This window comes from Impatiens glandulifera, chromosome 7, assembly GCF_907164915.1.
Source record: "Impatiens glandulifera chromosome 7, dImpGla2.1, whole genome shotgun sequence".
NCBI classification, from domain to species: Eukaryota; Viridiplantae; Streptophyta; class Magnoliopsida; order Ericales; family Balsaminaceae; genus Impatiens; species Impatiens glandulifera.
In genome coordinates, this window is record NC_061868.1 from 37,270,379 (window position 1) to 37,282,988 (window position 12,610).

Consider the following 12,610-nt stretch of genomic DNA (forward strand, 5'->3'; position numbering starts at 1 on the left):
GCTGAATGATTTGAAATAGTGTGAATCTGTATATTAGGTCGACGCAATTACATTTTGTGTGGACACAAATTGCAATTTGCGCCAAAGCAAATTGCACTTTACATCAACGCAAATTGTAGTTTTCACTTTGCATTCAGTAAATTGTGTTTTCGTTAGTCTAACATACTGTTTCTTTGCAGATGACACCAACCAAACCAAAACCAAAACCAAAACCAAATCCATTATTGAGAAGTTTCCTGGCTGTGTTTGATGGAAATTCGCCAACGCCTACTTGTCAAAGATTAATGAGAGGTTTAATAATCTTGATCTTATGGATAGGGTTTTGCAGACCAATTTCAGCATATATTCAAAGCCCCAACTGTGTTTTTCTCAGAAACAATACTTAATCAGATGCTGATCAGGAAAAACAACTCAAATTCGAAGGAGATAATGTTCTTGGTCAATGGTGAGGAGGTTTGCTGGGGCATGAAGGAATATGCATTGGTGATATGCCTCACTTTGACAGATTTCCTGTGGTGGAAAACAGGGATGTTGACGAATGTCCACCGATGGTCCACAAATATTTTGGAAGTAAATGATTGTTAGAGTATCAGAGGTTGAAGCAAATTTCCTCCAATACTCTGATAAGGAGGATGCATGGAAGATAAAACTCATATACCTGATTTACCAATATCTTTTCGCTGCTGATAATAAGAGGAGGGTAAGTTTGGAAATCTTTTGCATAGTGGAGGACATGAAGATGTTCCTACAATTTCCATGGAGAAAGGTGTCCTTCAGAGCAACCCTAGAGGGTATTGATAAAGACATGAAACATCTTCAGGATCTGGCCAAGAGGGAAACCTTGAAAGAAAAAGCGATTGTGATGTTGCTTATACTATTCATGGGTTCGCACTTGCCTACAAGTGTGGACCTAAGAGGTTATCAAGACATTTGTCCCCAAATTTGCGGATAGGACCGAGCGAGAAAAACTTATATGCCCAAGGATATTGCTCTATAGAGTCTCCAGGAGCAACTCCGTCCAGGAGGTAGTCACTGCCCACCTGAAGTGCAATGTTTTCACCGAGATTGATGAGTCTAAAGAGGAGAAGAGAAATTACTGTGGGGAGGACTTTAAAGATATGGGAGACAACATTTATGATGAATTCCTTGACTAGATGGGAGGAAGAGAAATAATGAAGATAAACATACTACCAAAGATGAAAGGACTCTCAAATTGGCAGCCAAGTGGAGAAGACTACTTGATCCCCAGCCCGCCCAAACCACAATTGATGTATATTTTTAATGTAGTCTATTAACTCAAAAATTAATGAGCAAAGTGCACTAATTTGTTCAGTAATATACAATTTTTTTAAGTGTAAATTGTAATTTGCACCGACGCAAAATGCAATTTGCGTTGGCAAGCACACTATGTGTCGGCGCAAATTGCAATTTGTGTTGGCAAGTGCACTATGTGTCGGCGCAAATTGTAATTTGCGTTGGTAAGTGCACTATGTCATTTTCACTTGGAAAAACATCTTGCTGCTCAAATATGTTATTTTCCTGGTCAAATATTTGGAATTCGTCACGATTAGGAAGACATCCTAGAATTACCTCTCCTCGTATTTTGCTTTCTTAAGTTGAAAGTAGTGATTTCTCTACTAAATAGACACATAGTGGACTGCGATGATAGGGGAGTGAAGTCAATATTTTTTAAATAGAACGTCACATTCCTATCTAGTTTGATAACATTAAGAGGAGCATTTAGCATACCCATATTATATTTCATTTTGACCACTAAATCATATTTTAATTTGTCCACACCAATAGCATCATAGACGATGTCAACTAATTAGACATATGTAGCATTTTGAGATAGATTCACACATTGACATGAATTTGAGATAAAAGAACTAACACCATCATCAATTTTTTACTCTCCATCATAGAGGACAAAAACACTTACAAATATATTGTGATCTACAATTGATAAAAATTCACAGAAGTGAGTGAAATTATACTCACAGTTTGCAAACTGTACATTACGTTGAAGTTTGTGACGATTCAAGTTGCGCAAAGTGCAATTTTCATCGATGTAAAGTGCGCAAAGTGCAGTTTGCATCGACGCAAAGTTCTATTTGCACCAATGCAATTTGCCTAAAGTGCAGTTTGTACCGATGCAAAGTGCAGTTTGCGCCAACGCAAATTTTTTTAACAGAAGTTTGCGTCGATGCAAGTGCAGTTTGCACCGATTCAAAGTGCGCAAAGTGCATCTTGTGCCGACACAAAGTGTAGTTTACGTCGGTGCGCAAGATGCACTTTGCGTCGGTGCAAAATGCACTTTGCTATCCCAATTGATTAATAACAAGTGTTTTCAGCTAAACAAGTCGGATAATATGACACATAAAACAAAGCAATATATAACTTACCCATTGATTGACTCGGCGTTTGTTGAAGATCTAGTTTGATGGAGTCGTCGAGGAGAGCCTTTGCTATAGTTTTGCGTAGATGCTTTGCTTAGACGTCGTCGGGGGAATAGCACACGTCAGGAGAGGAAGTAGAAACAGACGTCCAACGTTGCTTTGCTTAGACGTCGTCGGGGAGATAATATAGACGTTGAAGGTGATAGCATACTCGTTGTTGGGGGAGAAGAAGAAAATAATAAAAGAGAAGAAGAGAAAGAAGAAAAAATTTATTAAGGATAATTTAGTCTTTTGTTATGGACAAAATGTTATTTTTTACAAATAACATAGATTAATTTTAAAATTAACCCTTCTTGAGGATCATCAAATTCCCGTTTTAGATCCCATCAAAATCAACTATAAACTTTTACCAATTAATTATATATATATATATAAGAAATTAATTATCATTTAATTCAATAAGAAAATAAATACAAGAAATAATTAATAAATATTATAAATTTAATTGATAATTTAGATATCAAATTATATAAATAATTAAAAAAAATCAATAAAAAAATTTAACAATCATGTAATTTGTTGATGCTAAATAACAAACTCATACAACAAACTAGAGGAACTAATGAAATAGTGTAAAAAAAATTCAATTGTTTTCTTATGAAAGATGAAATTGCATAACTTATTATTGAAAACTAGGAAGATCCCCGTGCGATGCACACGGATAAAAATATATTGTTACAACGTTTCACGTTCATCAAATTTGGTGTTGAATTTAAAATGTAAAATGTTATTAGTCTAATTGGTTAAAGAGTTGTATTTGTTTTGTTAGGTTGCGAGTTCGAACCATACCTATAGTATTTTTAATTTTATTTTTAACCGTTTTAAGTTTATAGGCGGGTCAACCCACAATCTGACCCAAGTATCCATTTACTCTCACATATATATCCAAATTAACCACAATTCTCCACCCGGCAATCCGGACACTTTCAAAATTAAACATCATTATATATATATAGATTAATTAGTTAAAAAGTTGAACTTATATTGTTACAACATTCCGCGTTCATCAAATTTGGTGTTGAATTTAAAATATAAAATGTTATTAGCCTAGTTGTTTAAAAAGTTGTATTTGTTTTTGTTAGGTTGCGAGTTCGAACCATACCTATAGCATTTTTAATTTTATTTTAACCATTTTAAGTTTATGGGCGGGTCAACCCATAATCCGACCTAAGTATCCATTTACTCTCACATATATATCCAAATTAACCACAGTTCTCGACCCGACAATCCGGACACTTTCAAAATTAAGCATCATTATATATATATATATAGATTAGTTAGTTAAAAAGTTGAACTTATATTGTTACAACGTTCCACGTTCATCAAATTTGGTGTTAAATTTAAAATATAAAATGTTATTAATCTAGTTGGTTAAAAAGTTGTACTTGTTTTGTTAGGTTGTGAGTTCGAATCATACATATAGCATTTTTAATTTTATTTTAACCGTTTTAAGTTTATGGGCGGGTCAACCCACAATCCGACCCAAGTATCCATTTACTCTCACATATATATCCAAATTAACCACAACTCTCGACCCGACATTTCGGACACTTTCAAAATTAAGCATCATTATATATATAGATATTAAATTAGATTCAATAGTTTTGTCTCTTTTGCTGCTAAAGAAATGACGAATAAGGACTCGATAAATGATCACCAATACAATCAGATGATACAAGCAACCCAAGACTTATCAACGATTGAGAATATTATTTAGATTAAAAAAATTGAGATAAAAAATCCAATCCAACTATTTGTCGCATCGAAAAAAAAACACAACAACAACTTAAATCTAAATGTTTAAGAAAAAAATTAACACCCTCAAATATTAAAAAAATTATTATAAGGGTAAAAAAAATATGTATTTCAAATTTGTCTAGATTTTTTTAGAAAAAGAAAAAGAGAAAAATAAAATATTTAGCCGCCTATCTATTACAAATATATACATTATTTATTTTAAACTTTTTTTAACATCATCATACAATTGAAAATAATATTATTATTTGTAAGATACTTAATATATTGTACACTTATTCAACTACCATATATAAAAAAAGGTTTATTTTTATTATATATAAGTTTATTTTAAAAAACCATGAGGACAATAAAATTGATTCAATGGTGGGTAAAAATGTATATAATTTTTTCCAACAAAAATATAATTATTTATATAAAATTTTAAACTTTGTTTTTATGAATGGGCTTATTGGTTTTATAACCAGGCCCAAAATATTTCCAGCTTTTGACCATAGAATGAATAAATAAATAAATATTCCATATTTTTCGAATTCAGACAAAAATCACACGAACTTCCCCAATCCTGAATCCAGATTCTTCATCAAAGTTGGAACACAGAGGAAGAAGCCAGCAAGACCCATTTTCGTTAACAGGTGATTAAGATAATTTCATGTTTCTTAATTATCATGATTTGTGTTTCTTGAATATCATGATTTGTGTTTCTTCAATTGATTTCTTCTTGAGATCTCCCGCCCTTTACATATTATCCTATCCAGATTCACCTTCAGATCTCTGATTGCTGGCTTCGACTTTTCAAATCCCTTAATCCACCGTGATAATACTAACGATTTCCATCTAAGATTACTTCTCGTTCTTGAAAATGATAGTCAGAAGCTTATTTATTTAATTTCTCAATTGATCTACAATATTGGCATAATCGATTCCTTTAATCATATGTAGAAACTGATTATCAATTTGTACTGATTGATCATGCAGCACAATGGCAATGGTTGATGAACCACTATACCCAATAGCAGTTCTGATTGATGAGCTTAAGAATGATAATATTCAACTTAGGTTGAATTCTATTAGGAAACTTTCAACAATTGCTCGCGCTCTTGGGGAGGTGCGAACACGGAACGAATTGATTCCTTTTCTAAGTGAGAATAACGATGATGATGACGAGGTTCTCTTGGCAATGGCTGAGGAATTAGGCGTGTTTATCCCGTTTGTTGGTGGGGTTGAATATGCACATATATTGCTACCGCCACTTGAAACTCTTTGCATTGTTGAGGAAACATGTGTAAGGGACAAAGCTGTTGAGTCATTATCTAAGATTGGATCTCAAATGAAGGAAAGCAACTTGGTTGAATATTTTGCTCCTCTTGTGAAGGTCAGTTTTTTCTAGTTCTTTACATTATTTAGTATATTTGGAGTTCTTCATGCCACATATCGAAGATCTGGTAATTTCAGAAAGTAAAAAAAAGATGCAGATATTATGTTTGTCAATGGAAAATGCTTTTATAAGAAATATATGCTTATAGCTTCTTGTTTTTTCTCAATACACTTTATTGTATCTTCTGAAGGATCACAATTAAAATGCTTATCCTTCATTTATTTCTATAGAGATTGGCAGTCGGTGAATGGTTTACATCCCGAATATCAGCTTGTGGGCTATTTCACATCGTGTACCCTACTGCTCCAGAAATGTCGAAGACTGAATTGAGATCACTATATAGCCAACTATGTCAAGATGACCTACCTATGGTTAGGAGGTCTGCAGCAACAAACTTAGGAAAGTTTGCTGCAACTGTCGAACCTGTTCATTTGAAGGCTGACATCTTAACAATTTTTGACAATCTTACTCAGGATGGTAAGCCTTTTATGTTGCGATTATATGTTTGCAGGAGATTCATGAAGGAATTTAAACCGACCAACGAACTAGCTAAAAAGACAATTCATGATGGTTCTTTTATGCATAAATATGGATTTTTTGTGCAAATAGCTTGATTTAGTTATTTGTCCTAAAAGAAAGGCTGACAATGTTCTTTCAAATGACTGTAGAAGACATAATGTCTATTCATTTTTATGTAAGGGCATTGACCTTGATAGAACGAACTCTTAAAATAGTTAATTAATCCATGAGGAGGAAGAAATTGTCTATCAATTTGGTTTCCCTTCCCTTGTAAATTTGCCATGCATTATTTATTTAGATTGATTTGAGGATACATGGCTAATTCGTTTTTGTTGATTTCTTTCATCTCAGATCAGGATTCTGTTCGTCTATTAGCAGTTGAGGGATGTACTGCAATTGGAAAATTACTGGATCCAAATGACTGTGTCGGACACATACTCCCTGTTATTGTGAACTTCTCCCAGGTATTATTTATTAAAGTTTTTCATTTGGCTTGCGAAACTTCAGTTTTATCATTCTGCAAGCTGCAGTGTTGGATTAAATTATTGTCATTTCGCATAGTTCCCCATTGTATACCCCAGAGATCTGAATTAGTTTTGATGATTCAAGTCTGCATTGTTCTTTTTAATTTTCTTCTAGGAAATGATACTTTTATCCCATTCTTAAAGCTGATGTTACATGAAATTTTTTAAATGAAAATTTCATGGTACAAATACAGATACAATTGGTAAGAACAAGTCATGAGATGATCAGCTAATAATTATCTTTGTACTGCATGCATGTAATTTCCTTTGACATTAAATTCAAGTGATCTTCTAGCCTAAATATATTTACAACTTATGTTGTGCATCTTCGTTTTGTTTTGCATTTATGAACATTTTCACGTGGTTATTTGCCTTTTGAGATGGCAAACCCCCGTGTCTGGTACCTGCTTTGACCCAGTTGGGTAAAGTCTGATACACATTGTTATATGCAAAATTATCAGGTTTTATTGTATTTATAAAAGTCATTGTGGCTTTGTTCATTTTTGTTATTGATGTTCTTTTACACATATGGTCTTCGGGTTAATCTTGTCAAATCAGAGAAACTAGTTATTGAGTCTAGTTGTTTTTTGATCATTGCGTTGCAATTTTCCTTTTATAGTTCATTTTTTTATATATTATAGAAGCATTTATTATGCTTATATTTCTCATTTATGTTGTTAAACAGGATAAATCTTGGCGTGTTCGTTACATGGTTGCAAATCAATTATATGAGCTTTGTGAAGCTGTGGGGTCTGAACCCACTAGGTATTTTTCCTGTATTAATCTTGGATATTCTCTGATTGTGGTTAATGCCTAGAACACTCATAGGGAATGTTTGCATATCTTCTATTTCCTAATCATTTGCATATTTTCTTCTCTTTTGTAACACATATTCATCTGTCGGTATAAAGATTATGGAAGTTATATGTCATAATGCTACATCTGAACCCATGTTCATCCATTTCTATTTTTGATGCTAACTCTTTGATTAATGATTTGTGACCATATTATTTTAAAGGACTGATTTGATTCCCGCATATGTGCGCTTGCTTCGAGATAATGAGGCGGAAGTACGTATTGCAGCTGCCGGAAAGGTGACCAAGTTTTGCCAAATTCTTAGTCCAGAACTTGCTAGTGAGCACATTCTTCCCTGTGTGAAGGTAATTCATTTTAATCTGCATGCTGCACCATAACAATGTTGTGCAGGTTAATTTATCCGTATAATATTCGTCAACTGTATTATTAGCTGGCAACTTTATTGTAGGAACTCTCTTCAGATTCTTCTCAGCATGTGCGATCTGCATTGGCTTCAGTTATAATGGGAATGGCTCCTGCTTTAGGAAAGGTGTGAATGTGCCTAGCTACAAACTTGATTAACAAATGAAGGACCTCTGCTTACCAGAAAGTTTTTTTGTCAATTACACAGGATGCAACAATTGAACAACTTCTTCCAATATTCCTTTCCCTTCTGAAAGACGAGTTCCCTGATGTACGCTTGAATGTTATCAGCAAACTTGATCAAGTTAATCAGGTGTGTAACCATTTACTAGTGTTGGAATGTATCAGATTTTTCCATTGCCATTTGCATGGTTAGCCATTTCCAGGACACATTAGGTGTATGTTCAGATTCTTGTCCAGATAATATCTCTAAATTAATGGCCAAATAACCCCTTCTCCCATCATCAATCAAATCATTCAAATCTTCGAACAAAATACCCAATTACCCCTTTTTTTTATAACATATTCAATAAGCTTTTTTTTCCAAAAAAAAGGATTATTTTAGAAAAAACTACATCTGACAACTTCTAGGATTCGACAAGTTTGTATTGTTAATAAGTGTGATAATGACACTTAACAGAACATTAGTTCTCGCCTGTGTAATCATTCAAAGGATTTTTATTGTTGCAGGTTATTGGAATTGATCTGTTATCTCAGTCTCTATTGCCGGCTATAGTTGAGCTTGCTGAGGATAGGCATTGGAGGGTTCGGTTAGCAATAATAGAGTATATGCCTCTGTTGGCAAATCAACTGGGTGTAGGATTTTTTGGTGATAAACTTGGTGCTCTCTGCATGCAGTGGTTACAAGACAAGGTTAGCTGACCCGTTCTTTATCTTGTTCTTCTCTGTTGTTTGTGGTTCCCTACAAGACACTTGTTCTGCAGATATTCTAGATTTACTGTATTACTCTTCTGGCATTGTAGATTTTTTACAGTTGCTAGAGAAAATATATTCTCAAGTAATAAAGGCTTTTGTGTATGAAAACTTCGGTATAGAACATTGTACAACACATTAGAGATTCTTGTTTGAATGGTGATTTTTTTCTTGCAAGCACTCCGGTTTTGTTTAATGGATAAATATTTGAACCATCAGCTTGACTTGAGAAAATTTATTTATTTTTGCTTCCTGATAAGGTGCCTTGTGTCATTATTGACCAATGAAGAATGTTAAGTCAAGCCTCCTTACTCCTCTGTCTTGTTTTGACCGATGTTTTATTCGATCTAGTTATTCATTGTTATTTGCATTGAATTACATTTGATGTGCCATCATCGTCTCTATTTGGCACAGGTTTACTCTATCCGTGATGCTGCTGCTAATAATTTGATGCGCCTAGCTGAAGTATTTGGCCCAGAATGGGCAATGCAGCATATCATTCCACAGGTGTCTGAGATCAATCAGAAGTATTTTTTTGTTTACTTATTTTTTGCTTCGAGTTTTTGTTTTGATAAGCATTGGTTGCACTTTCTTGTTGAACAGGTTTCTGAGATGAGTAGTAACCCACATTATTTGTATCGGATGACATTTCTACACACAATATCATTACTGGCCCCTGTGATGGGATCAGACATCACTTGCTCAAAATTGCTACCGCTGATTGTGGATGCATCAAAGGATAGGTATTTGACTATTTTTGGCTGTTCTTCACTCGTTGCAGATTGTAACTTGGTTTTAATAATATAATTATTTTTGTCAGGGTACCAAACATAAAGTTTAATGTGGCAAAGGTGTTGCAGACCCTTATTCCTATTATCGACAAATCTGTAAGTAACCAACCAACCAACCTATATCATCTATTTTTTTCTAGTAAAAATGAATCCCAAACAAGAGAAAGTTATATAATGTATGTACATTAACCGTGAGAGAGGATGAATTGATATGGTGCAGGAAGTGGTGGAGAATACAATTCGTCCGTGCTTGAATGAGCTCGCGGAGGATCCAGATGTAGATGTGCGTTTTTATGCTAAACAAGCACTCAAGGCAATTGATAATGCCATGATAATTAGCTAAAGTTGAAGAGATATGGTTAACAACATTTGATATAGCTGCTAAATCAGTAAAAAAAATGCTCATTTCAGCATTGTTTGTATGGTTAATATAGATAATATTAGTGTGAATTTAGTTTTTGGACCAATATTTCTTATTTGTTGTGTAATGCTATGTAGTTATGTTGCTATAATATTGTTATCCTATGATTCAACTGCTTGTCACATTCTTATAACAATTTACTTTCAATTAATTCACTAATTTGTCACACTACATAACTTTAGCATCAAAGAATGTCAATTCAAGTCTCCATTTTGTAGGCACTACAATTTTCATATACCTGCCTTATTTGGTATTTTGTTTCAAATCATCTTTTATCCCAAAATGAACCCTAAATAATTATTTAAATTTTAATAATAAATACTCAAAAGAAAAAGTTAAAACGAATTAATAAGTTTAATACTACTAGGTTAAGTGAGCTATTTTTTAATATTTCATAGTATATTAATCTCATTAAATACTTGTATTTTTTTTTTATAAAATATATTATAACAGTTTATTTTTTGTCTAACAAAAATTTGAATAAATAATCATGATTTAAAAATAAAAATAAAAACTTCAATCAAAACAACTTCCTAAATGGGAAAAATACAATATAGGGCCTACTTATGGCACGATTTTACCTTTCCAATGTTATTTAATTTAAATGGTAAGGATTGTCTTCCCAATATATTTTCATTGCACATAGGAAATTGTTTTACAATTTACTTTTATAGCATTGTAGTTAATGATTACATTGATTTAAGTTGCTATAATAGTTTGACCGAGTAAACTTAAAACACAATTTTTTACTTTCACTCTATTAAATTTTTAAGTCACTACCAACTAAAGATGACAGAATTATCCCATTTTAATTTAGGAATTTATTTATACAGTATTTCATATATTAAAATTTATAAAATCATAAGATATTTTCTCTGCCCTCTATTTTACTCATTCTTAATTAAATTTTAAATTATAAAAACTATAAATATATATATCTTTTTAAAATTATTTTCACTTTCATTAATTATATATATATATTTTCACTAATCATAAAATATATATTTTTTTTTATTAATAATATATATATATTAAATGTAATTACTTGTATATATATTATATTATTTTTCATTATTAATTTTATATAAATACATTTTATCTTTTATTATACATTTTTTCTCTATATATACATATATAATATTTTCTTTATTAATATAAATAATTTTTTAGTTAATATAAAAAATAATTAATTAATAATAAATATTAAATATAAAAAATATATATACACATAAAATAATAAAATTATTTTAATAATTTCAAATGGTCTCGTGTTAAAGTGTTCATACTTTATGCTTAAGATTTATAATAATGCATTATTGACTATAATATATGGTAACGCAACTTTTAAACCAATGATACAAGGCATCTGAAAATGTGAGGTTTGAATTTGTGGTTGATTTGTCGAACATTTGAAAGTACGAGATGAATGTCGGATGGTGGGTGATTTGTCGAGTGTGATATCAGAATTAGTTGTTGGTTTCACGAGCATTTAAAAGTGTGAGGTCACGAGTGGTGGGTGGTTATCGAGTGTGAAGTCAAAATTAGTTGTTGGTTTGACGAACATTTGAAAGTGTGAAATCACGAGTGGTGGGTAGTTTGTCGAGTGTGAGGTGAATTAGTGGTTAGTTTGGCGAACATTTGAAAATGTGAGATCACGAGATGGGGGTCAGGTGGGTGGTTTGTCGAGTGTGAGGTCGAAATTAAGATTGGTGATTGAGTTTGACGAGAGATAAGAGATTGTCATCAATTGAGGTCGACTAAGATTGATGGGTGATTTCCCGAGGGGATAAAAAGAAAGGCATAAAAAAAATATTAGTCACAAAATGATCATCAATCAAAAAATTAAGTGGTGTCGAAGAGATAAAATATATATTAACATTAAATTTAAGATTAAACTTAATTTTTAAAACCAAAACCAATTTTAAATTAATTAAATTTAAATAATATTAATTTTACTTAAAATATTTATAGATTAATAATATTTTAAATAATTATAATTATTCTTTCTTCATTTTGGATGAGGACCCATCTTCCAATAAAATTGTTTTATTTATTCCACATTAATAAATATTATTAAACATATAACATTATTAATATTTATTTTTTATTTTTTTATATTATTTTTATAATATATTTTTTAATATATTATACTACATAAAAAAAATACCATATTTTTGTTTAGAGTATGTGGTCCACTGTTGGAACCCTGCAAAACCTACTTTTTTTTTTTTTTTTTTAATATTTACTCTTTTTTTCTCAATTTTCTCCACAGTATTAATTCTCTATTTTCTTTTTCAATAAATTTTTATTTTTATATTTCTATATATTCTAAAATTTAAATTTATTTTAAATAAATTTAAAATAATTTAAAATTAGTAAAGAATTAAATAAAAATATATAATATTAATTCTCATTATATTTACTTATTATATTATAACAATTATATTTCATAATTAAAATAAATAAATAAATAATATAATTGTTTTTTGGGACTCAACATCATTTATTTATTTTTGTATATATAAGAAAAAAATATCAAAGATATCATTAAGAATAGGCTGAATCAAATTAACCAAAAAATATTTAACTGCAGAGAACATGGAACAAGAACA

The 12,610-nt window shown here is 31.4% G+C and overlaps 1 protein-coding gene across 1 annotated transcript; it reads left to right on the top strand.

Annotated features, from left to right (window-relative positions):
* The first annotated feature begins 4,731 nt into the window (after positions 1-4,731).
* On the top strand, positions 4,732-10,167 carry LOC124945009 (serine/threonine-protein phosphatase 2A 65 kDa regulatory subunit A beta isoform-like). The gene is made up of 13 exons (XM_047485368.1): positions 4,732-4,849; positions 5,193-5,589; positions 5,823-6,069; positions 6,463-6,575; positions 7,321-7,400; positions 7,654-7,795; positions 7,900-7,980; positions 8,062-8,166; positions 8,544-8,726; positions 9,201-9,293; positions 9,390-9,529; positions 9,607-9,673; positions 9,798-10,167. The coding sequence occupies exons 2-13, from the start codon at positions 5,197-5,199 to the stop codon at positions 9,918-9,920; spliced, it is 1,767 nt and encodes a 588-aa protein (XP_047341324.1). The 5' UTR covers positions 4,732-4,849; positions 5,193-5,196; the 3' UTR covers positions 9,921-10,167.
* Positions 10,168-12,610: the final 2,443 nt, after the last annotated feature.